Genomic DNA, 27,140 nt, shown 5'->3' with positions numbered 1-27,140 from the left:
TTGGAAATGGAATATTGGTACCAATTAGGCGACTTTGGCCTTGCAGTTCTGTAGATTAAAGTGTAATATTTTTTTGGTGGTTGTATGTATTTATTCATTATACCCTGCTACAGGGATTTATGCCGCCTTTCCAAACATCCCGTCGTGTGTGTTTTTTTTTTTTTTTTTTTTTTTTTTTTCCTCTGTATCAACATTAAGTACGGAAAAGAATGGCAAGAAAAATAAATGGTTAATAGTATAATTATTGGAGTAGTATTTGAAACCTATGACGTCATTAGGCAAGCAAAGTTGATGTTTTTGTCATGGTAGTAGTATACGAAAAGGACTGATTTCCAGTACATGGAATAACTTATGTTCTCAAGGTACATGTAAAAATATAAGTGTAACATGCAACTTGGTGGTTGTACAGACAGACAGACCCCTCCCATATATATTGCTACAATCTGATACACCCACAAACCTCTCTGGTTTAACAAGTGGTTTTCCAGATGGGACAAAAATGTAAGTGCTACATTCAGACGAACAGGTTCACAGAATATACAGATATTGTACCTCTACATTTAACCACATGATTTTCAAGTCTCTTGCATGCTTGAGGCTTTTTGATGCAAATTGCCTGATTAGTTAGGTCCTGCTTAAGAGGCAAAGAGATGCTTAAGCAACACGATTTCTATTAACTTCATGTATTGTCCTCAGCCAGCTGTCATTAGAGTCATCATTACCTTATGCCCTGTACTCCACGAGCAAGTGCCTTAACTGCATATGGGGACCTCTCTTGGACATTCCTTTTTAAAAGCAGAGCATACATGCAACCTGTAACTATACCTGCTTTTGTGTTTTACCATTGACAGCATTGTGCATAGAAGTAATGGGTAAAGACATCATGTGGCAGAAACTTTTTATTTTATTTTTATTTTCAAAGGAATCTAACAAATATTAAATATTGACAAATATTAAATATATAAGTTTTACCTTTTGGCGAGTCCTGTTTCTCCGATTCTGGCTGCTTGTTGTTTGTCTCTTCCTATTAAGTACAGTACAGACTTGGTTTTTCCGCGTGGAGTGTGTTTTCCTTTTGGTGTTATTCAGGAAAGCAGTTGTATGCTGCAAGCCCACGTTCATGTTGCCACAAACATATTGTGTCACACCCTAGGACTGGATAGCTGCTCCAGCCAGAAATACACTGTGCGCATATAATATATATACCTATATATTTTTATAGGTGGCAGCCTGGTTCAATGCTGTGTGTGATAGATGCTACCATTGACGTGTAATATGTAGTTCCCACTTCTGAAAGAAGGGTGTAAATATACATATTTTTGCATCACTTAAATAAATATAGCAAACTTTTGCCTTCAGGCACTACCTGTTACTCTGCATTTATGAACCTGGCAGCTGGTTTAGTTTGCTTAAATGATTGAACACACTGCTTGGAGCTGCATGATTTCTTGAATATGTCTTTTACTGAAAAAGACACCAGCAGCATCAAAGATCAGATAAATTTCTGCTAAAGATCGAAAATATGTTTGCTAAAGATTGCTCTGTCCAGTACAAGGGAGTATTTCACATATCTCCTTGTTTTTACATGTATTTATGTTTTAATTATGTTAATTTGCTGATGATGAAAATAGAATGTCTTTAAAAGGTAGACATAAATTAAGTTATTCTACAATTTAGCATTTACTGTTTTTCAGGTAAGCATTTACATATTTAGGAACATTACTACAAAAGATTTAGAAGTGAGTTGTTTTTCAAGATTTACGATTGTACTGTAAATAAATCTTTTGTAGTCATTTTTGTATTACTTTAGTATAAATACATGTTAATTTGGATTCATATGTTGTTTTTTTTCTGACTTTATGTGAACGAAAAGACACACATTTGCCCGTTTTCCCATTGGAAATAGTGATATTTTGAAATATCACTGTCCTGGTCACAAAAGCAAAGTTTGTGGGGAATAATAGCCATTTTCTATCCTTTTGAGGCATAAGCAATTAGGAAATAACACTTACTACCCAGGAACAAAAAAATAATAATAATTGTTACACGGTGTTATTATTTAGTTAGTCCAATAAACGTTTTCACTTCTTCTCCTTGTGTATAATACAGAAGTAGAAATTTGTAATCCAGCGTTGCTTTTTTGCATTATCTGTTTAATCACAAGTCCACCTTTTTCTTGTTGCATCGTTAGATCTATCTATTGCTTATATTTTTACTTCATTTTGAAATAAGCTAAGATTTCAAAAACTTGCTTCTTCCTGATGCTTTGTGTTGCTTTTCAAACTTACTCCAATACTCTAGAAGTCATGGTTAAACCGGTCTTCCACCCATCTGTCTAAATACTTCCAACTGGTAGTTGGATTGCTTATCCATATTTATCTTGCTGGTCATCTGGGTCCCACCTAGCATAATGGCCAGCATCAAGAGCATGTTCTCACTGCTAACAACAATAATAATAATAAATAAATAAATTTACAGAGGTAGGCTGTGAACTTTGCATTATATGCAGAGTCACTTACAATAGCAGTGACAAACAGCAAAGTTATGTGATAGTTTTGATATTCCACGAGATACTTTCACCTCAACAATTGGGTAGCCCACCTAAGTTAGGGTTCTGATAAGAAATCGTGTTATCTTTGTTATATAGGTTAGTGGAACTGCACATTTTATTATTGTTCATTTGTGAAATTATGGTACACAGAGTCCAGTGTTGCAATATTGTGAATTACTTCCTCTTGAGGCTTGTTTTTATGTATGTAAATGTCTGCATACTTCAAGCGACTCAAACGTGTCGCAGTGTGTTATGTGCATACAGGAGATTTCAGTCGGGGGGGGGGGGGGGGGGGGGGCCTGCTTTTTGTTTGTGTTCTTGTTGACCGAGAAATTGCAGCTCATTAAAGTTGTTTGTTTTTTCTCGGGGCCCCATCTTTCAACCTGTCTACAGTATCTTGAGTTATGAAAAAGATATCTGGTTGCCTTTATTTTTTTGTTCTTTTCTTTTATTAACCACGTTTATTACAGTACCTACTGATAGCTCCTGATAGGCAAAAATATAATATTGTGTGGCATCCTTTCAAGTAAAATAATAATAATAATAATATGTTTGTGGAATTCAGTACCTTTTTAAAGCTTTCCTTAAAGGAGAATTTCATTGTGTTTATCTACAAAACTAGACATAGCCACAATTTTTTTTTCAAAGATTTTGTACTCTGTGGTTTCCATGTATTAATGAAGAGTAACTTTGACCTGTGCATGCTTTCCATACATTTTGTGTTTACTCTGCACTGCTGTAGGTGTGACAAACATGCTCTTAGCCTCAGTGGCAATCAGCACTTGGATCAGATGAACTAGATTTGCATTTAAAATTTGAATTCGCTTTGTGTTAAACTTCTACTTGTTTACCTACTTTGCCTTAATTTGTGTTCTTTTACAAGTGCTTCATAAAGAGGTCCTCTGGATGCGAGCATGACGTGGCATTTAAAAAATGTGAGCTACTATAGAACATAGGAAGATGTTATGTTTTCATTAGCAAGAAGCAAACAAAAACAAAAACATTGGATTGACCTGTCTGGTGAGTAAGGCAAAAACGCTGTCCAGAATGACAGTAATATGTAGAAACTTATCAGGGGTTGACATGAAAGTTTGTTCCATTAAAATTTCCATTAAAGGTCTGGGATGCAAGTCCAATTTGACTAGTCTTTTGAAAATCGGGATAATCAGGACTAGGACGGAAATGTTTTTAGGCTTTAGAAAAGTCCAGTGTGTCGAAATAAATATCCTGTTGTAGCAGTGGGTTAGTTCAATATCTTATTAGTTGTATCTTAGAATTTATTACATTTAGGTTCGTTATTCACTATCATTGTGGAGTGCGTTTGGTGAAGCAAACTGTAATACTTTGTAGTGATTTACCAGTACATCGCTGCTTGTATCATACAATAAGCAGGTGGTGATTATTGTCCTTATGTTCATGTAGCTCAGTCTTTTTATTGCAATGTGAGTTTTACTGTTTTAATGTTTACTTTGGTAAAATGTCCCGTCCGTCCTCCCCCCACCTTTTTTTTATTTTGTTAATTTTATTATTAGTGTACTGGCTGCAGTCTTTTGTTCATGTACCGTTTTGGTAGCTGCATCCTTGGCTTGCATAAAGAAGGAACAACATTGAGTGAAATAGCTTGCATCGATTGATTTTCAAGGTGTGGTATCTGAAGCATATATAATCAACAAATACAGAGAAGCATCATCTGTAATTGACAAACCCAGGACTGGAAGACCCAAAAAGCTGTCTAACAAGGATGAGCAATACTTGAAGATAATATCTTTAAGGAACAGAAAGAAGACAAGCTTGAATTGATAACAGAACTGGCAGAAGGCACAGGTGACGTTGGCCATTGTTCCATAGTCCAATTTCTGTGTTCTAGTGGATATTTTAGCCTTTTAGACTTGTTTCCCTTTAAGAGGTATTCTTACTGCAACACATCCTTTTAAGTCTTGATTTCAAAAGTACTGTTGATTTTGATGAACAACGACACTTGTGCCTTCTGCCAGTTCTGTTGTCAATTCAATGCTCGTGAATTGAGTGATAATTTAGTGTGCTGCCATGAACTGACAGTTGATACAGTGGCAGAACTACTGTCGGATGCAGTGTCTGTGATCTGTCAGCAGGTCTAATTTTTTTTAATCGGTTCAGGGCCAGTCATTCATGAAGGGTGTCATTGGACACCCCAAAAGCCAGTTAGTGTTCAAATTCTCATTCTATAAGATATATTTATGATCCTGATCGTTTGAGTCTCATTAGGGAAGTTACTAAAGTATTTTTTTACCATTTGAGAAATATTTAAAAAACTTAGACAAATTATTTCCGTATCTGATGCCGAGAGACTAATGCATTCCTTTGTTTAATTTAGACTTGATTATTCTAATGCACTTTTTTTTCTGGTGTAACCCGCTTGCAGCTGTTCAGAATACCACTGCTAGAATTCTCACTAAAATCAGGAAAAGTGAACATATTACCCCTGTTTTGGCATCTTTACATTGGCTCCTTGTGCAGTTAGAATTGATTTAAGATTTTGCTGTAAACTTAGAGCCCTGAATGGACTAGTACCTGAACCCATATCTTCCAAACCGCACTCTGAGGTCACAGCAATTCACACTCTTTTTACATGTCGAATACATTGCAGTTTAGAGAGGAGAGTTAAAAATAAATAAATAAATAAATAAAAAACCTGACCTGCCTTAGTGTCCTAAGATTCTGGAGCCTGTTGACAATCCTATCTGAGAGCTATGTGAAAGAAAGTTACCTTGATGAGTGACATGAATCTCGGCGAAGTAAAACCCACGTTGATTTAAATTCACTGTGTGTGTAACACATCATCAAATAGGCTACAAAATAGTTTAAAATTATTTTTAATAAAACACAGCAATTCCCAAACAACTTGTATTGGCACATTACAGTAACGTAACATTTTATTTACTAAAGCATATTGTTTAACAACGTCTTGCACATCTGACAGTTGTAAAGTTACAAAAAATATTTATTTCTGTGCACAGATTTTTTTTTTTTTTCTCAGTATCATCTCCTAGAACACGTCTCAGACAAAGCACAAAAGTCTACAACAGTTTGCTATTATTAAATATTACAGGTTTACTGCATAACTTTACTCTATGAAAAGTGCAATGTGACTGTACTGTTGCATACGGGGGTATGTTTGCATTCAGAAGCTGCGTGACTGTTCAGTGCATGCGCCACCAGTAAGGGAGTTGAGAGCCGCGACAGAGTTCATCAAACGTGTTCTTGTGATAAAATACAAAAGTTACGTTCAGTACCGGATTTGTGTCTTATTTAAAGAAGAACCGCACACATTGGAGGGGCTATATTATAGCTAGGGTTGGCAGGGTGGGGGTTCCAATCCTCCCTGCCAGAATACATGCGAGTCTATGGCTGGAGCCTTAGTTGAATGATTGATGGTTAATTAGGCTCCAGCATATAAGTATATAAGAAAAGCTAAATCCTTTGTCTGGGGGTGGTGTTTGGGTTAGTCTGTTTTTGGAGAACTTGGTCAGTGAAGGTGAATGCTTTAATTTTGCCCCCATTAAGTCTGCATACGCGCTTGAACTTCAGCTTTTCCTGACTGAGTCTTATTTCTGACGCTATCCTGTTACAGGCTGTTTTTAAGTATTGTTTATGAAGTCCGGTGACCTTTTATGGGGCAAGCTGGGGCACACTTGATCAACATATGGAAAAGTAAGACATTGTAAAATGTATCAAACAGGTAACAGTCCTAATGTTAACATATTGATCGAGCAAGAGATGGTCTCCTGTTCAAAATGTCAAGGCTACCATGCCATTTTGTTTAGTTTTTTTGACACTTTGTTCTGTTTTTACCCCCTCAGTGACCCATTGTTCCAGTCAACATGGATCAGCGCTCTAGGGTAAGCTCAGTTGATTCTTTGGGTCCCAATGATGAGGACATGCCATACAGTGACGATGAAACTGATGATGAATTAGATGACCCGCAGCCAAAAGACACTGAGCAAAATCAAATTAATCAGGAGACCGAGGAGAGGCAGGGGCCACTGAAGAAAGGTATGTTTCGCCAGTAGCAACGTGAACTTTTATTTATTTTTTTTGTTTATTTATTTATGTATGTATGTATTACTAAGGCATCCAAACTGTTTGAGTTATTACTAAAGTCTAAAGTAGAGATGGAATCAAAACAAATTATTTGCCCAGTTTTGTAAGACACCTTTTTCATTGTTATCGGGTAGGAATTAGAGGATGTGGAAACTACTCCTGTAAATGTATTGAAATTCACACATGGGAATGTTGATGAAATGTACCCATGCACACATTAACAAATGCCTAAGTGGCATGTGGAACGACTTCCTTTGACATCTGAAACAGCCCTTGACTTCATTGCAGTGGGTTTCTTTGTTCTCTAATTGATCTTCCTCTCTCATTTCAGAGGGCACCTGGAAAGTAAAAGCAAATGACAGGAGATTCTGTGAGCTGCCAGAGTTTCAGAAAAAGAGCTTCTTATGGTTTAAGAAGAGTAAATATTCAGTAAGTCAGTTTTATTGTTTTTTCTCTATATGCCTTCAAAGTGTAGGCATAAGCCGACAGGTCTGTCTACTTTGCGAAGTTACATATGGTTTTACTTTTTTGTAAGTGTGATTCAGGGTTATAGATTTTATTAATTGTGGTAGTGGTCTTTTAACCATTCGGAAGGGAACCAATTAACTTTAGTAGATGAAAATGAACATGTTGCAGTGCAGTAGGCAGTTTTAGTTTAAGAAACTTCCATGGAATTATTGTAACCAGAGAACTGATTTGATATTGTAAGTAGTGTGATTTATATTAGTCAAACACACAAATCCTCAAGAGTAATGTATGTGTAATCAAATATAACTATGTACCTGGAAAGGAATAAGATCTTTCCAACAGGTGTAGGAAGTAACTAGATCTGTAAGTTTAAAGTGTTACAGAACATCCTGCAAAGTTTACATCTAATGCATTAAGTTCCCTTTGCTGTGTCCCGTGCTGTCTCCGTCTCTACCTTATATTTTAATAATGCTTTTTTCAACATTGACTTGATGGCGCTCTCCAGGAGAAAAAATCCTCTTTTTGCGGATCAGTGTATCCACATCACGCCTCTTCCTTAACAGTGCAGATATTCTGTACCCACAATCCATCACTCCTTTCAAGTGAAAGGAGATTCAGCAAAGTTAAAGTCGTGCGTTTGTTGTAAATACTGCAGGGCGTTCTACAATGCTTTAATTCCGAAGCACACAATACCTAAACACGTGCTTGTCCTTTTGATCCAGTGGTTAGCCCTAGGCTCAGTCGGTAAGTACATAATGTCTGGGTGTATAACGTATATTCCTTGAGCTATTCATGTATGGCCTTGTAGCTGACAGGGAACCAGTACAAAGAAGCAAGAACAGATGTTTTTGGACACTTTGGTTCTTGTTGTGTAATTTTATATAATAACTAATTTAGATGTACAGTACATCACACAGACATTTTTTGAGGGTTTTGTTACAGAATTAAATACGTTTGTTTTTGAGGTCAATTGAATAATACGATTATTTTACGAAACAATACCCCTTCCCCCCCTTTTCACAATGTACTGTATTGCCTCACTAATTCATGTTGCAAGTGATTCATGGGTATTTAGGTTGGATAATCACACCTGCTTTAACATGTCCTAGTGAATCCATTGATGTAGATTTTGAACTGTCTTTGTACAAAGTGCTGTCTCAAGGTTGTGTATTGGGCAGTAAAAGTTTAGTCTCTAGTTTTGTTTCCCACATTGCTCAGGTTTCGCTATTCAAAGATATAGTACAGGGTTGTTGAGTGTAGTTAATGTTGTGTGATGTGAATGACATTTGATAAGAATGTTCCCAGTCATCAAATTATCCTGACCTGACATTCCCATTTAAACTTCCCATACAGCAGTAATAATTTTAAAGAACATCTCAATGTCTTTAGAGACTTCTTCTCTCAACTTTTGTCCAAATGTTTTTTTTTTGTAGCCTTATGTATATGTATACTGTAATATATTTACTTTGCTTTAATAAATGTCATTGCATAGCAACACTCTATTGATTGTTGTAAGTTATTCTTACTATTAGTAAAAATGGTTATTTGCTACAAATTTTATTTTTGAATAGTGTTGGAGAAGATTTAATTAAGTGTTAAAGTTATTAGTTTGCTTGATGACTGGCTTATTTTCCTGTGTAATTTTGCACTGGCTCTATGTAATGATACATTATGTGGTCCACTATTATTTAGTAGATCTAGAGGCCCCTTGTGTACTCCTGGATCTCTCTAAAAACTATACATGTTGCTCTTTAGGTAATTGTTCATGTATAACATGTAGCCCGTGTATAATACGAAGATGAGAATGTCTAAGGCATTCTGTATTTGTCCATCTTCTTTCACTGTTTACTCTGTGCTGGTAATCCTTGTTAACTACCAGTCACGTGAATTTCTAGCTAATCGGACTGAGTTTCAAAGTGCTTTCGCTAGTCTTTATTAAGGGGGAAAAAAACAGATGCTACCAAAACTAGAATCAAACAACTAGTAATGTAAAGCAAGGTCTCATAAGCACTTGTTTGTTTTTTCATTTTGTTCAATTTAATTTGGAATAAGTTAAATGCAACACTAAACTCTTTGTAAATATGACCCTGTACAGCTTTTTAAAATTATTATTTATGCAGGGTAGCTCCTGACACATTTCAGTCATATATTAAAATATAATATTTGAATGATATTTAAATTATTACAATCGATCCAAAAATGTTTTTTTCATGTGTAAGGAAAGACCTGTTAAACTGTCTGCAGTACTGGCATGCTCACACATTACAACAGGTATACTTGCATAAAATTGAATGACAAAATAAATTACGCTTTTAAATTGAAAATGAAGGCTTAATATGTTTTGTTTTTTTTTTCTTCCAGGGGAATTCAATCAGAACCTACAAATATAATGCTATCACATTTTTACCATTGAACTTAATTGATCAGTTTAAAAGAGCAGCCAACGCCTATTTCCTTGCACTACTTATCTTGCAGGTAGGTAGTATCAGTGTTGGGAATCAATTTGTTAATCAGTCGATCAATCAACCAGCCAACCACTTATCTTTATTTACCCAAGTAAACCAATTCAGAATGACGCCTCCTTTACAACAGCAACTTGCCACAAGCTGCATCTAGACACAAGAACAATGAGGCAGTGAGCCACCTGAATGCTATAAAACTAGAAGGAAACTTCTCTGAACAATAATAAAACTGTTCCTTACTTTAACAAAGGTGTTTCTGTAACAAATGCACCAGAAAGAAATACCATATAGAACACATGTAGTGGTTATATGGGGGCAAAGTGCTGCAAGGGGGCCAGGTTAACCCTTTGCCGCCTAATCAGAATTCCTATATTTGGACATGCACATGAACATGTTGTGTTTTATTGCTTGTTGTTTGGTAACCTTAAATCAGAATTTAAAACCCAGTATATTAATAGAAAGGTCTGAAGTAGCTGTTTCCATTGATATAATTTGTTAACTTGTGGAATATGGAAAAAAAATGTGTAAGCCACATCCCCCATAAAAAAATGAAAAATTAATTTACAAATAAATAAATAAATAAAATAACTGCTAATATCAACCACTTTCCAAGTTAGATAGAAAAAAAAATCTATTACTGTTGCAAAATTTTTTCAAATATTTTTTACCGTTGACAAGCTACAAGGGTTTGTCCGAACCACAGTCGGTAAGTAAAAATGCCCCAAACAGCACCATCTTATGGAAGCTGGCCAAACTAAGCCAAATATCGTAAATACTTTGTCAAGTCTTATCCAAAACCTTTTACACTGAAAATATGCCGTTGTTTTTTTATTTTTTATTAAAAGTATTTTTCTTACATTTACTAAAGTGCATAAAAAGCACATTCTTTTTATTTTCAGCATACACTGTAAAATAAATAAGCATGCAGCAATCACTAATCATATTACTATATTATTATATGCAAACATATAAAGTTCCGTACAACCACAAATAGTAAAAACAAGTATGAAAACAAGCTATTTTATGTAAAGCAGAAATCGTAGCCTACATGTTGCGACCACAGCAAGTAAAAAAAAAAAAAAAAAGTATATATTCAGCAGAAGAAAAAAACAGGCGATAGGAAAAAATAACTATGATGTTAAAACAATACATGTAATGCAAAGTAAATACAAACCAATTTTGCATGTAAAACGCATTAAAGTTATTGCAGTCAGTGCAAGCAAATAATATACCGTCACCGTCAAACACAGGCAGCTTGTTCGTTTTCAAGAGTTTATATATAAGAGTTTATATATATATATATATATATATATATATATATATATATATATATATATATATATATATATATATATATATATATAAAAAAAAAATCAATATTACATATTGAATCGAAACACGTATTAAATTACGGGTTTATGAGAATTAACTTCAAAAACAGCTGCAGGTTTGCTTTAAGCGGTCTACAAAGTGAGGCTAAAGAACATGGAGAATGCATTGGTTGATATAACCGTGATATTTTGAACCCATTTCAAGTTGCTCTTTGACACCTGTAACAAGCCTTATTGAGTATTTAAGCTATCCAGTGTGCATTTAGACTGGTGATGTAATTTACAGCATAGTTTGTTAACAATGGTAATAGTGTACTGTATACTGTAGGTAACCTTTGTGTACAAATGTAACTGTGGGTTAGATGTGTACAGTATTAAAACACTATTCCTCTTGGATGTGGATTTGCCCAATCTTGAATGACAAAGTCTTCAGACTTGTAATATTCCATGCATCACTACTCCATGCAAATGTTGTGTTACAGGTAATTCCACAAATCTCCACATTGCCTTGGTATACAACGTTGGTGCCTTTGATCCTGGTGCTGGGGATCACTGCCATCAAAGACCTGGTGGATGACATTGTAAGTGTTTGCTGTGTGTGTGTCTGTCTATATATATATATATATATATATATATATATATATATATATATATATATATATATATATATATATATATATATATATATCTCCCGTGTGCTAGCATTCAACCACCTGTTGATTTATAGTTTACTGTACTGAACGTTTATGGTTTATAACTTGTGCCTAACGCACATCCGTGTGTAACACGTAGGTTGTAGCCGTCCACTCCAACTTATCCAAAACACTGCTGCCCGCCTTGTCTTTTTCCCTTCCTTGTTTCACAGTGATACTTATTTAAATAAATGTCTGGTCTATTGCAGCCAGTATAAACCTTCTCTGCATGTTATTCTGTTAGCATTTGTTGTTAAATAAGGGATAACAAGCACATACTTTTGGACAGAACCTGCGTAATGCTGATAACGTTTTCATTTTGTGTTTCATCTTTTAGGCACGTCACAGGATGGACAATGAAATTAATAACAGGTCATGTGATGTCCTTCAGGATGGCAGGTATTCTGCAATTGTCTAGCATAATATGTATTCTACATAAGCAGCAAGCATTTAAGTTGAATTTCCCCTTCAATATTTGATTTAAGCTTAGTGCTCTCAATGCTCGGTATGAGTAGTTTTTAAGGTGTTTATGCATGGTATACTTTTATTTCCAGAGCTAACTTAAATTCTCTTTTTTAAGTTTTCAAACATACAAATGGAAGGACATTCAAGTTGGGGATGTTGTTCGATTGAAGAAAAATGACTTTATTCCTGTAAGATGTTTTTTCATTTAATATTTGCTTTTTGTTTGCTGACTAGCCTGTAAAAAAAAAAAAAAAAATCATGTTTCTATATCCCTGTCCTCCAAGTACCCCTAGCAATGCTAGTTTTCAACTACTGTAGGAATTAAATATGTGTTTAGGACTTATTCAAGTGCACACATGCAGTTCTCACAGAACCTTATCTGAAGTTTTATATCATCTGTAACTAAAGTGAGCGTGTTTGTTTCGGCTTTATTTGCCTTTTTTTTTGTTTGTTTTATGCCATTTATTTTCATTTCATTCAGGCTGATATTCTGTTATTGTCCACCTCGGAACCAAACAGTCTTTGTTATGTTGAAACTGCCGAACTTGATGGGTAAGATTTCTTTATTTAATTTTAAAATATATATTTATGTGCAAGACCAATTTGCTGCCATAGTGTGCTTTCATGTTTCCAGCCTTAAATACACACAATGCAGTTGTTCCCCATAAAAATAAAAAGTCTTTGGCACCACTGGATAACCAAACAGAGCTCCACTCCAACAGTATAACCCTGAATATGTTCATTATGCGAAAGTAAATTCAAATAAAGTTGTCTTCTAGACATGTAAAATTCAGAAATGTATCTACAAAACCTAAAAAATGTGTGGGAGTTTAATCTAATGGACAAGTCTGGGTCTGAGCCCTCAGTCATAAACGTGAAGGTGAGAAGGTGATGATTGGTTCAGGGTTGGAATATTGCAGTTTTACTACATTATTAAATTCCTTTAATTTTAACCACCTTTTACAATAATGATGTGCCTGAAAGAAAAAAAAATAAGTGACAGATTATTTGATGTTCATCTTGTTTAAATAAATAGTAATTAACATATACAAAAGACCTCTCCCTGTGCAGTTGGGTAATGACCCGCCTTCCTGACTTGTATCAATCATTGATTCGTTCTGAATACCTTTAAACCCACCCCAACTACTGAGTCTCAGCACATTCCTACATTTCTCTTGGAGACTCTGCTTGCAATATTTAAAACAAGATTACAATTAGAAATGGAGGCTTCTTCACAGGATTTAAAGCTGTATTGCAGTTAAAGTACAGAGGATTTAAAACAGAATTGAAAATTGTGGAGAAATGTAAAAAAAAAATGCCTACACACAAAAACCCCAGAAGAATGTTCTCTTGACCATAAAGATTGTTGTGGAAGACAGCAAAGGAAAGAAGCTACATCTTCTAAGAGTGCAAGTGCTGTCAAGTTACTATACATATTTTGACAGAAACAAATTGCCCAAAATACCCAAACACTAATTTCATACAGTATATAAAAAGAGAGAGCCCTGGGGGGGGGGGGGGGGGGGGGGGGGGCTATTTACATAAAACTCAAATATCTAAAAAAAAAAAAATACACATAAAAATTAAATTAATAAAAACCAAAAAACAGAATCCCTTATAAACAGTCTATAAATGTGTTATTAGTTATGCTATTAACAGTTATAGAATATGACTAGAAGTAATGCTATTAAACACTTTTGCCAGTGTTTTTTTTTTTTTTTTATTTTTTTTTTTTTTTTTTTTTTTTATTAGACCCCACATTTTATCGAAGCAATTACGTTTTCCTTAAAATCAGGAGCCTGTAATACTATTTGATGTTTCTATTTATGGAGATTGGACATTTCTTCACTTTGTTTTGTTTTGCATCTACAAGTCTTTCAATGGCTAGTATAAAGCCTGTAATCAACTAGCAGTGATCTTTTGTAATTTATGAACCTGTGATTTAACAGCATTATCAGTATTGTATGTTAGCCAGGATTACACTGAAATGTATATGTAATTATGTATTTATTTTAATATTTATTTTTCAGAGAAACTAATTTGAAGTTTAAACTGGGCCTGAAGGTAACACACGAAGAGCTACAAACAGAACAGCAGCTGTCAGAATATGATGGTGTGTGCATTTGAAATAGTACCATTTTCTTTAGAAACTCCAGTGGCTTAGTAATTGTAGAGGAGATTTTGTTTTTAAATGTATTTGTCTTTAAAGAGGCCTTTGTGTTGGTTCTCCTATTGACCATGGTAATGATAGAAGCTAAATTTGATACTTTTATAATGGCATACATGTGGAGTGATTTAGGGATTATGATGTGGACTGTCTGTCATTTTATTGCTTTTATCTAAGCCAAAACATGTTGGCTAAGGCTGAGAAAGACAATCCTATTGTTAACAATGTATTAAAAATAACCCTGGGTGGTGAGGTCACATGGTAGATCAATTTGATTGGCAATAGGGTATTAAACCTGTAACAGCTAATTCAGTTCCAACACTAGTTGGCAGTAATCTGAGATTTCCATCCAGTGCGTGGTCTGTAAAAACCTTGGTCTTTAAAACTGGCTGCATAATTTCATATCAATAAGTAAGTTCTGATTTGCTTCAGTGATTGCTCGTGGATTTGTTTATGTAAATTCTGAAAATTTACAGTGTTGTTAAAAAGTACCAACAAAATTGATTCTGGTTTTTCACTGAGCTTGTTTTGGATTGTATCAGCAAGGTGACAGAGCTTCTAACAATAAGCGCTCCACGGGTGAACAATTGTCTTTTTTTTTTTATGTTAGCTATGATTGAATGTGAAGAGCCCAACAACAGACTGGACAAATTCACTGGCACTATGATGTGGAGAAATGACAGTTACTCACTGGATCTGAGTAACATTCTACTGCGCGGTTGTACAGTGCGCAACACAGACATCAGTCACGCTCTGGTCATTTTTGCAGGTTTGTAAAAATATTAGGAAGTGTCAGACTTCCTATGTGTGTCTGTGTATGTATTAATTTTTATTGAATATGTGTGTGTGTGTGTGTATATATATATGTATATATATATATATATATATATATATATATATATATATATATATATATATATATATATATATATATATATATATATATATATATATATATATATATATATATATATATATATATATATATATATATGTATGTATATATATATGTATATATGTTATATATATATATATATATATATGTTTATATATATATATATATATATATATATATATGTATATTATATATATATATATACATATATATATATATATATATATATATATATATATATATATATATATATATATATATATATATATATAATATATATATATATATATATATATATATATATATATATATATATATATATATATATATATATATATATATATATGTATATATATATATATATATATATATATATATATATATATATATATATATATATATATATATATATATATATATATATATATATGTGTGTGTGTGTGTATATATTATTCAATTAAAGTGGTTCTTTATCTTCTATAAATGTAATTATCTGTTTTTCTGGAAATATAGTAGTATGTTGCAGTTTTTTTCTCCCCTGGAAGGTATTATAGGATGCTACCAGGGCAAGATAACTATACATAGTGTTCTGCATTTCCGGTTTATTCTGAATTTTACCGAAAAATTACAGGATTTTTTTATAACTGGATGTTGGTTTTCACTGATTTTACTATTATTCTTTATTTTCCCTGTACTATTTTCTAGGACATACACAATATTTTGATTAAAATACTGTTTTATTTTGACTCCGACATTGTAATAAGTAGCCCTACACAGATGTTTGGATGTCAGAGGGTCAATTAACGTTCATCTGTGATTCGCTGTCACTTCACAAACACACTATCACCTGATTTATGTTGTCCAATCAGTTTGATTATTGTGGCAATTGCTGGGCGGAGTAACTGCTAGCTTGATTTAAAAAAAAAAAAAAAAAAAAAAAGCTAAATTTACAAATACTTACACGAAAATATAATAGTTGTAGTGGCTGAGGAATGGGGAGAAAATGTAAATCAGTTTATGAATATTCAAAACAAAATGAATGTTTCGAAGTATACAAAAGCAAAAATAGCATAAGTGGGTCGGATGAGCGAGGATACATACTGTAGGGACAAAAAATTAGTTTAATCAGATATCTGGAGAGACAACATGTCGCAAGCAGTCTGCTAATGCTTCTTTGACACGTATTTACAAACTACAGCTTTTATAGTAATGAACAAACAAGACAAGATTGTGTGTGCATGCAGCAGAATGTATATTCTTAAAAGAAAACAAACTATCACAAGATGTTCTCGGCACATAGCCAAAGTATGATGTCCTTGTCCTTATCTGTACATATTTCAACACAGCCTACACAGACATGCTCAAGCATTTTCATGCTACTTGTTTAATTAATATTTATTTTAACCTTTCAATAGAGCTGCAGATACTGCTGTATTAAGGTACATGTTTGCGCTGACAATAAAAGAACGTACTGAAAAGTAAGCGACACATTATACTAAAACAACAAAGTGAACTGAGAGACTAGCAATCCATTTATGCGACTTTTACACGCACTTTGATAAAAGAAAGCGCAGAATGACTGTGTTAATGAGTTTGTCAGAGCTACGCGCTTTGCTGGACAGCGACTGTTTATTGCAGAGGTACTGGTGACTTTGTGCAACAGTACTGTCTGGCCGTCAGCTAAACGTAAATATTTGACAGAAAATGGTGATGCTTTAGTTGGTAAACTTACATGGAACGCATTAATGGAAATGTCCAGTGTGATTTTTGACGCGTCTTCCGATGGCTTGCACCACCCGGTTCTGTCAATTTTTTTTCTTTTCTTTTTATGATTTGAAGGTGAATAAACCTGGCTTGTGTGCTGATGTCATGTTCATACCTTCTGTAAATACTATTTTAGTCAGCGATTCCCCAAACATTCGCAAAGTACCAGCTAACTTGGGAAAATGTGGCTTCAGTTTGCACAGATTGTGCTTTATCAGGCATTCCAGGGACATTAAATCTAATCAGAAATCAGAACTACTACACATCATATTCCACATGTAACGTGTGTATACTATTTATTTATTTATTTGACTGATTTTCATGTATTCACAAGTTTTTTTACCAATTTTTTTCTTTAAATACTTTAAGGTAGCACAAATTGTAGATGCTGTATATCTTGTAACCCTTGGCTGCTGTTTAAATGTTTTCTTTTCCTTTCTTTAGGGGCTGACACCAAAATCATGAAGAATGGTGGCAAAACTAGATTTAAAAGGACTAATATTGATCATCTGATGAATTACATGGTTTACACTGTACGTACAGCTTTTACAATTCATTAGCATTCAAGACGTGAACACTGTCTTTCAGTAATTGTCATGTCTGTGGGGGGTGGAGGCAAATATATGCTGAATGTAGAAAATACATGATATAATTGATCTTGGCTTTGAGGTTCTTGTCATTGTATCAAGTGAAAATTTATTTATATTATATACACCCTGTGTATAACAGGCACAACAAAGCTGACTTGGGTTTTGGACATTTTTGGTATAACGCACACATATTCTGTGCTAGCCTACCAAAAACACCAGTGTATTGTTCAGATCACAGCATTTGTGTATACTGCACATTTTACGATGTATATACTAAGACAGAGAGAACGAGGTCACAACCTGTAAGTAACACACGCAAATTTTCATAAAATGTGCACGTTTTAGTCTCAGATGTTGGTCGTAATTTTGATTAGACAGCACTACTATTTTTTGCTTTGCTCCAGAAATAATAATTTTTTTTTTTTTTTTGCACAGATCTTTTTCCTTCTTATTCTCATAGCAGCAGGCCTGGCTATTGGTCATACGTTTTGGCAGGAGCAGATTGGTAGTAAAGCCTGGTACCTGAATGATGGAGCATCTGACAACTCAACATACCGAGGCTTTATCACCTTCTGGGGTTATATCATTGTTCTGAACACAATGGTCCCCATCTCTCTTTATGTGAGGTAAGGAAAGAGCCTTGTTTTGCTTAACAAATGCAAAATACTGTAACTAAAAAGCAGGACAGTATTTGGTTTCTTTGAACTATGGGTTAGGGTGAAGGATGTATCTTACCTTTATGGCTGAATCAGCATGTCAATGGCTGAAGCCAAACGTACTCCCCCAGTTCTGAGAGACCTGCAAGTAGCTTTTAATTTGGTTTGGGGTGTGTCACTCGAAGCAAATTTATTTTTTTAAATGTCTTTTCAAGCGTTGAAGTTATCCGACTGGGTCAGAGTCACTTCATTAACTGGGACCTACAGATGTACTATGAAGACAAGGACACTCCTGCCAAGGCTCGGACCACTACCCTAAACGAGCAGCTGGGACAGATAGAGTACATCTTCTCAGACAAGACCGGGACCCTCACCCAAAACATCATGGCCTTCAAAAAGTGTACCATCAATGGAAAGACATACGGTGAGCTTCAATATTGAACACAACACATTATTTATTCTGGAGCAAAGATTTAAAAGTTTGAAATATATTTCTGATTTTCTAATATCATTTTTCTCCTTAGGTAACCCATGTAATGCAGATGGAGTGAGTTTAGACAGCATTGACGTAAGACTTTTTTATATATATAATGTACAGTGAAACCCCTTTTAATCCAAACGAAACCAGGGAGTTGTATAAATAAAATTCAGATAAATTAGTTTCGTATTGAAGTAAATGCAGCAGTATTGCCCCCGTTTTGTATTTAACATTGTAGGTTGAAGCTGTCCTGTTTTATTACTTTCAATATCAAATGGGACGTGCTTTGCACTGTTGGAGGTGATATGTTTTGGGGCCTAGTTCTCTCTGAAAAGATCTGGGAGTTGCATTTTTCTTCCAGATAATGCAGTCATAAAATGAAAACAGGTTATTGGGCAATCATGGCTCCCCAGGTCCCATTTTTATGCCATTTCACTATATGGCAAAACACAAATTGCATCTGCCATTTAATTAGATTGTTACAATATATGTTATCCATGCAGAACCTTTCATGTAGTCATTATTTTTTATATTGTATTTGTACTGTATCCTGTATCTTTATACACTGTCTTTTTTTTTTTTTTTTTTTTTTTTTTTTCTTTCAAAACACTGCAGCCTGTGGATTTTAGCTGGAATAAGTTTGCAGAGGGGAAGTTCCAGTTTTATGACCATTCTTTGCCACTTTGCATAAAGACAGGCAAAGACCTACATGCGCTGGAGTTTTTCAGACTACTTGCCCTTTGCCACACTGTGATGGTGGAAGAAAAGGAAGGTGAATGAGAAGAGCTAGTCTTGGGGATTTGAGGTTTTATTTATTTACAGATAATGTTATTCTTTTTCACATTTTTCATTTTCACCTCTCGGGAATTAGTCTCTGTTTTATGGGAGTTCACTGGCATTTCACTGGAACCTAATATACCGCTAAGGTTTTATTCAAGATATAAATACATTGCAGTAAATCACTAATGTAAGACCCTCGTCTTAGTTTGGAAGACTGCCTATGTAACAAGGCTGATATTAAAAACTGAGGGTTGTTGTTTTTTTTTTCTGGTTAAAAACAAGGTATTGTTTTAGACATGTCTTTGAGCACATTCTCTTTCTCATCTCAGGTCAACTTGTTTATCAGGCAGCTTCCCCAGATGAAGGAGCTCTCGTTATGGCTGCCAGGAATTTTGGATTTGTCTTCCTGTCCCGAACACAAAACACTATTACAATAAGCGAGATGGGGTTTGAAAAAACATATGAAGTGATAGCAATATTAGACTTCAACAGTGACAGGAAACGAATGTCTATTATTTGTAAGTGGTAGTTTATATCTAAATATGCATTTTGTGTGAAATATCAAATTTTGTTAAGGAAAGAAATCTGGACGACTAAGGGTCATTTTAACAAAGCATTGTCTCGAATTTTAATGGCAATTTGTTACTGCTGGGGTTTTTATTGGAAAAATTATTATTTCAGATTGCAGCTTGATTGAACATTGGTTCAGAATTTATATAGAATCACGGTTTTAGGTTTTCATCAGACCCACTGAAATTCAAATTGCTGTCGCTTAAGATCCATATGAGATCGAGACATGGTTTTAGTGTAATTTTGTTGGAAATTGCTTTAAAAAAATCAGAAGTGGAACATATTAACTAAAAAATAACACATTTTAGAGATGCGATTTGCTTTATTACATTGGCAGAAAATGTATAAGGGTGTAGCCATCTCAGAATTGGTATGCATGTTTAATTACCATATTGGCATGTGCTTGACTGATATTCAATTTCCTGGTAGAGGGAGCGGTCATATCAGGAATCTGAATTTCACACAGCAAATTTATTACAAGAAACCCAGTATGCATCATGCTCTGGCCAGTGATACTGGCTTGATATTTCAGTAAAATGACATCAAATAGATCCGGCAATATAGCAATTTGAATGTTGGTGGATCTGCTCAAAACCTAAAACTGTGACCCTATAACTCTTGGTCACTCAAGCTGCAATTATGGTCACTCAAGCTTTATTAAGAACTGATTTGATGCTGTGTTTAGGGTGTCCTACTTTATCAAGGCATGACGCATACATTAGAAAAAGTACATTTTGTGTATGTTGCAGATATGGTTACATTAAATATACCTACTGAACACTCAAGCAACATTTGATATATATTACAGCGGCTCCAATAATTTTTCTTAAAGGTCTCACTGAACTGTCACATTTTGGTTTACTTTTAAAACTTTTCCAATCACATGAAAATCATTTATTTTCCTCAACTTGGTTTGACAAGTTTTCAGACTTTCTGGAAATGAGTAGCCATCGCACTGCTAAATCAGTGAAACTGGCGTGGTATGGGATTTGTAGATTTTTATTCTGTCTGCTTTAATAGTGGGCAGTGGACACAAATAAACTAGACTCCCAGCATACATTATGATAGAACTATGACGTTTAGATTAGTGGGGTTTTTTTAGTTTTTTTTTTTATACCGTCAGCTTAAAAAAAATCACTTTTTTTATAGTCAACCTTTAGGAGTTTCTAGTGGAACACATGCACACAAGAAATTGTGTTGCATATATGACCAAATTAGTTGCACTGTAGGTAGAGCCCTGTTAAGATGTTTTCTTTTTGATTTAGTTCCTGAGAAGAATAGTCACCACAGTTATTATTATTGAGGTGTACTTGCTGTTTGTTATTGTTTTCTGTAAAACTATTGATATACCGTCAGGCTTCGTTTGAAACCCGTACAGTAAAAAAAAAAAGACCCGGATAGCATCGGGTAATTTTAAAACCCGGGTTTTCGTGTACCTATGCAGGCATCTGATATATATATGAATGAATGAATGAATGGGGGGGGGGGGTTGATTAATCATACCTGTCTATTTCATCTGGTCTGTGCGGTTTGAAAGTGTACAGAAAACAAATCTTGAGGGTACTTACTGAAGTTATTCCCAGTGTTTCACAATATCTCAGAATGAAGAAAAGATCACTGCTGTTTGCAACATTTGCTCATCAATGCTTTCATGGCAGTTTTATTGTATTATCTTAGTCACAAGTAAGTTATTTTCTTTTCTTTTTATTCAACATATTTCTTTACAACTGTATCAAAGTTAATGTTGCAGAACTGGCTGGCTTAGTGGTTTAACTACAGTGTATATAGTTAGTGTTTGGTGTTCTGAACGTTCAAATGTAAGCTGAAGAAAGCTAAAGGCTGGACAGTTTTTTTTTTTTTTTTTGGTTGGTTTTTCTTTTACTTTTAAATGTTACTTTTATTGTACTTGGTCAAAAGATACAGTTAATCAGTGTTTTAAAATGTGCAAACAAGAGTGAATCAAATAATCTAATGCATCCTGAGATAAGAAACATTTGCAGTAAATAGTGTAAGTCACATATAATCTAAAAGCTAAATTGAAAGGAATCGTTAAGTTTGCATTAGTTGTATTTCTGATTTTATAATTGAGCTGCTCTAGCTTTAAGAGTGATGTTATGTGCCAGACGCGTCCCAGAAATCTTACGCATGGTACGCACAACTGAACCACACCAACATCCCTTCTCATGCCGATAACAACTGTTTCAGCCAATCGGAGTGCTGAATTTTTGTTCTTTCTTGAGTTTCCCTTTCAAAAAATGAATAAACACAGCGTGCTACTATCAATGGAGAACAGCAACTACAGTGACAACCAAACAGTCCACAGCAACAATAAAAGTTACAAATAAGCCTATTTGAAATACAGGCTTAAATTAGGGGAAAAACTAGCTCACAAATCTGTTGTACTCGTTCCATTTCTAATCTGTTTACTCTCACAATCACTAAAACTAGTCGTTATTCATCAATCATGGTATGTAAACAAACCTTATTTTTTGGTTACACGTGACAAGAGACATTTCAAAAAATAAAACCTCAATAATAATATAAAGGATAAACTCTCGTGGCAAGAAGACCATAGGTGGAGTATCCATGTCACCAGAAGCCCAGGTATAAGTTCATGCTTTTTATTGCACACTTTGGTGTACTTTATTTGTTATTTGTTTTAGCCGTTTACAATAGCTGGAAAAAGTAGCACATATGACCCTTTCCTTTTTTTTTTGTAATGCTTTTGTTTTACCAATAAATTCTTTAGTTTTTGTGAAGTCCGTTTTTGGTTACCGTGGAAAAACTGAACTTTCATATTTGTCACGGTAAATACTTGTCTTTGCTTGTCTCTGTGAACATGTTTAAAACATCAATATAAGGCCATACAGAGAAATAAAATAAGGAAATGCATTAGTAAGTTATAAAACAGTTTGTTTAATATTATAGGCACCTTTTTTTTTTTTTTTTTTTTTTTTTTTTAGCGGTTGCCTCTGACAATGGTTCCAGTTTGATTTGTAGCTGGACTGGTTTGTTTAACCTTCAACCTGTGTAGATACGAATTGTTCTTATTCTTGCTGTGACTGGCTGGAAAGACAACAGGGCTAGCCAGAGATTGGATAATGTTTATTTGGTTGTTTGTTCTTGTGTAGTTTCCTAGTAACTGAATACATTGTATTCTGGGAGATGTAGTTAGTGGAAGTTTTAGAGGAGACAGACAAGCTGTGCAGCAAAATTGCTATACATTTTTACGCATCACATAACAATTTTGTGCTTATTTCAGATTTATTAATGGATACAAACGGCAGGTATGCAGCCTATCTGAACCAATGCATGCGAGTCCATACTTATGAAGAAGACATTTTGCAAATCAAAGGTTGCACATTGCATAACGTGCGTACGGCTGTGAGCGCTAATTTTATGTGCCGCAGGGACTTTGGAGGAGTTTTGTGGGGAAGTCCTGTAGTACAAGCATGTAGTCAGGGCGTTACTTTGGCAGGTTCAAACTTGCAAGAATATCAGTTTATAATCAGAAAAGACATTATGAAGTTACTGTAAATCCGGGAGACACAAGAACACATGTTACCTGGATTGGTTTCACAAACATCTGTTTGGAAGTGATTTTCTTTCACTGACCAGCTGGCTGCAATAGCATTATGTTAATACTTAGTATTGCTTATAATGGTTTTCAATACAATTTCATATTGCTAGCAAACAGGTGTTATTAATAGAGCGGATGATTAATCAATCAGTAGAAAATGTCAGTGTTGCGTGTGTGTTTTTGTTGCTTGAGTGTTTAGTAGGTATACATATGGGAAACATATCTGCAGCACACACTAATACTTGCAAATTGTCAGTTCCTCATGTTGCACTGAATTTTCTGCTGTATAATGTATGTAATTAATCGCCCCTGTGTGTCTCTGAGACAATTTGAGGTAGTGACTTCCTGTTTGCAGGATTCTATAAACACACTGTACAAAATGTAAGTAATGTGACTTGAGTGTTTAAGGTGTAGAGACAGAACATTCTGAGTTTGAGTTGTTTTAATTTGTGGAACACAAGTGTTCTGTGGTTTTTCTCAACTATTACCAGTGTCCGATACAACTTAACTGTTTTATACAGTCACAGAAGTATTGGCATCCTACACATTAATATGAGAGAATTAAAAAAAACAAAAGTGCTTTTTTATGTAAACATTATTTGTTAAACTTGTGTGGTGTGTGTGTTTTTTATATTGTGTATTTTGGCCTTTGTCATTATTTGATGGCTAATGTTCACTAAATGCTTCCATTTAACATCCTTTCTTGAATCATCTTATATTAAGCGTAGTGTGTGTGTGTGTGTGTTTGTGTGAGATGTAACTCCCTCTGCTTTCTTTTCAGTGAAACTCACTGATGGCACAATCAGACTCTACTGTAAAGGAGCTGATACTGTTATCTATGAACGTTTGCACCCGGAGGCTGAAAACAAGGAAACTACTCAGACAGAACTTGATGTAAGTCTTTGAACCATTTCTTTTAATTCAAACTAAAAAAAATAACTGGTATGTATATTGTCCACTATCTATACGCTACACACAGTAAAGTACAATCATATAAACTGCTTAACTGGTCAACTGTTTAAATGCAATATTATCTTTTTAAAATTGGTTTTATCTTTTACCAGATTTTTGCAAACGAGACCCTCCGAACCCTCTGTCTGTGTTACAAAGACATCAGCAATGAGGAGTTTAGCGTCTGGAATGCGAAGCACAAGGAAGCTAGAATTGCTGTGACAGACCGAGAAGCAGCTTTGGATAAAGTATATGAAGAAATAGAAACCAACCTGCTTGTATGTTAATTTTTTTAATTAATAATAAAATTACAGTGTTTAATCTTATAATACATATACCGGCTAACAGTACAGTTTGCCTAACCTATAGTTTAAGTGAAGATTTAGGGTTAGAGAAGGAATGGTACATGATGGAACATGTTTAAATATCATACTGGAGAGGGAATATACTATAAGGTTAACCCATAAACTGAAAGCCAGTGGACTTTTTTCAAGCCGATTTTAGTTAACCAACAAAAGTCTACACAAGTCTTCATTTTTAATAGCAGAACCGTTTTTAGTATTGTAGCATACTTTTTAGACCAAATGTGTTAACAAAAATAAACTTGGCTTATGAACATTTCCACCAAAGATGTTCTGCAATTTGATAACAGACCAGAAACAACATCCACACTATGTTGCATAGCAACATCGTTGTAATGTTCCAGAGCTGGTGCTGTTCTTGAAGATGCATATCCTCAATCTGCTGCCTTGCAATTTAGTTGCATAGTAAAATCAAATTCTTGTAAGACATTTCACTGTGGTTCTTGTCACTTTCCAGCTTATTGGAGCAACCGCCATTGAAGACAAACTGCAAGACGGTGTTCCAGAGACGATAACCAAACTGGCTAAGGCTGATATCAAAATCTGGATTCTAACAGGGGATAAGAAAGGTACTAGTCTGAAATAGATATAGATTTTTTTTTTTCTTGACTGTCAGAAGCATATAAGCAAATTTCGCAGATTACTGTACATATCAGGGAATCAGTTTTTCATTACCATAATCTGTCATATGAGGGACCAGGTCTTAATCAGTTAGTTAATGCATTATCCTGTAAATTGGAGAACCCTTATTGAGATGGTCAGGTTTGTTTTCTGTACTTCTACAGTCTTTTTACTGGACTTTTTTTTTCCCCCGTAGAAACTGCTGAAAACATTGGGTATGCCTGTCAGCTTTTAACTGATGAAACGCAAATCCATTACGGAGAAGCTGTCAAGTATGTTTAACTTCTGCTGTTTTACGTCCTGTTTTTAGTGCTCACAAGATTTTAAGTATGTTGATCAGGCTAGGTGATCCATCGTTGTGATTACGGTATTAGAAGGCAGTGTACTTTTATTTTGATTTTGTCACATAAATTTCTTAGTAGGAAAAAAAAAGTTACTTAGCAGAAGTTTATTGCTTGACAACAATAATATGTGGAAAGGCTGAAGCCTTTTTGAGCTTGGTTTCCCTTTAAAGGGGTTATAGCTAATACAATATTCCCTGAAACTTGTTGTGCACCTCTTTTCACTGTATATTTTGCTGATTTTCTTTTATATATAACCATGCATACTACTGAACTAGGTTAAAGAAAGATCTCTGTTTGCATGCCTTACTTTCAAGGCAGCGTGTATCACATGCACTTTCCTTGGTCCTTTCACCTGCTATATGAAATCTACCCACCCCTCGCACTTTTCTATCCTGTGATTAACCAGCCAACATGCTTTGAACTAGAATAATGAAATGAACTCTGTTAATCTGTAATTACTCTGTAACAGAGTACCAGAAAATTACACATTTAAATTGAGAGCTTTCAAAACCTTGTGTGGTACCAGGTATCATTAAGTGTTTTCTTAATTTGCTGCTTTCAAATCTGCATATTAGACTGATGTTGTGAAATGGAACTTTGTGTAATTATTTGATTTTCTGTTACAGCTTTTAATAGTGTTTAATATTTGTATGTGTTTTTGTAAACGTGAGTCTTTGTAAATATAATGTGAACATCCAGTATATGTGTATTTCCTTTGTATGTAAGCATTTGGATGAACATTGGCGAAGTCAGTCTAGAGGGGAAACGGAGAGCTTATTTAGTTCTATATCTATTTTGATATTTTATTATGTGGATCAGCATACTTTGTCAAATTAACTTGCTTATAAAGTGGCCAAACATGGAGCCATTTGACAGACTGTAAAATATGTATTTTCCTTGCAGTGTACTTCTGAGGACCAGGCAGCAGAACAGCAGAAACACAGAAGGGACAGAAATAGTGAAATCAAAAGCCAAAGAGCCCTACTTTACAGATGGAGGAATCCATGCTTTAGTAATCACAGGGTCATGGCTGGTAAGTTACTGAAGTATGAACAGTCCATCTGTCATTCCCAAATGGTGCACCAACCCCTTGTTTTGGTTTCAGCTGGTTGGATAAATTACAGTACTGTTTCCTGTACCTTTGTTGGGACCATTTATATTAAGTCTTCTAATGTGTGAAATGCACTTGTGTTTTGTGCACACGTGCATCACGTGCATCACGTAAAGTCAGTCTGCCTGGTGAAGTGCAAATGTTAATGGATCACTGGTGATCACTTTTGGGACATGGGTGTTGACTTGAAAATACAGATTTCTCAAAACGGAGCACATTTTT

General features: G+C 34.6%; 1 protein-coding gene across 1 annotated transcript in view; it reads left to right on the top strand.

The window, feature by feature from the left end:
• The window catches only part of LOC121318105 (phospholipid-transporting ATPase IC-like), a 46,894-nt gene that overhangs the window by 14,589 nt on the left and 5,165 nt on the right, over positions 1-27,140 (top strand). The window contains exons 2-21 of the mRNA XM_041254411.1: positions 6,391-6,583; positions 6,963-7,060; positions 9,461-9,574; positions 11,375-11,473; positions 11,922-11,983; positions 12,165-12,237; positions 12,531-12,601; positions 14,080-14,162; positions 14,827-14,985; positions 17,320-17,408; positions 17,901-18,091; positions 18,337-18,545; positions 18,646-18,689; positions 19,215-19,371; positions 19,709-19,897; positions 24,311-24,423; positions 24,594-24,758; positions 25,300-25,411; positions 25,660-25,735; positions 26,711-26,840. Of these exons, the coding sequence (XP_041110345.1) occupies positions 6,412-6,583; positions 6,963-7,060; positions 9,461-9,574; positions 11,375-11,473; positions 11,922-11,983; positions 12,165-12,237; positions 12,531-12,601; positions 14,080-14,162; positions 14,827-14,985; positions 17,320-17,408; positions 17,901-18,091; positions 18,337-18,545; positions 18,646-18,689; positions 19,215-19,371; positions 19,709-19,897; positions 24,311-24,423; positions 24,594-24,758; positions 25,300-25,411; positions 25,660-25,735; positions 26,711-26,840 (2,406 nt within the window). The 5' untranslated portion in view covers positions 6,391-6,411. The remainder of the gene's footprint in view (positions 1-6,390; positions 6,584-6,962; positions 7,061-9,460; positions 9,575-11,374; positions 11,474-11,921; positions 11,984-12,164; positions 12,238-12,530; positions 12,602-14,079; positions 14,163-14,826; positions 14,986-17,319; positions 17,409-17,900; positions 18,092-18,336; positions 18,546-18,645; positions 18,690-19,214; positions 19,372-19,708; positions 19,898-24,310; positions 24,424-24,593; positions 24,759-25,299; positions 25,412-25,659; positions 25,736-26,710; positions 26,841-27,140) is intronic.

The sequence above is a fragment of the Polyodon spathula genome, chromosome 1 (genome assembly GCF_017654505.1).
Source record: "Polyodon spathula isolate WHYD16114869_AA chromosome 1, ASM1765450v1, whole genome shotgun sequence".
Lineage (NCBI taxonomy): Eukaryota > Metazoa > Chordata > Actinopteri > Acipenseriformes > Polyodontidae > Polyodon > Polyodon spathula.
Note: the sequence above shows the minus strand (reverse complement) of the source record. Positions and strands in the feature narration are given on the sequence as shown.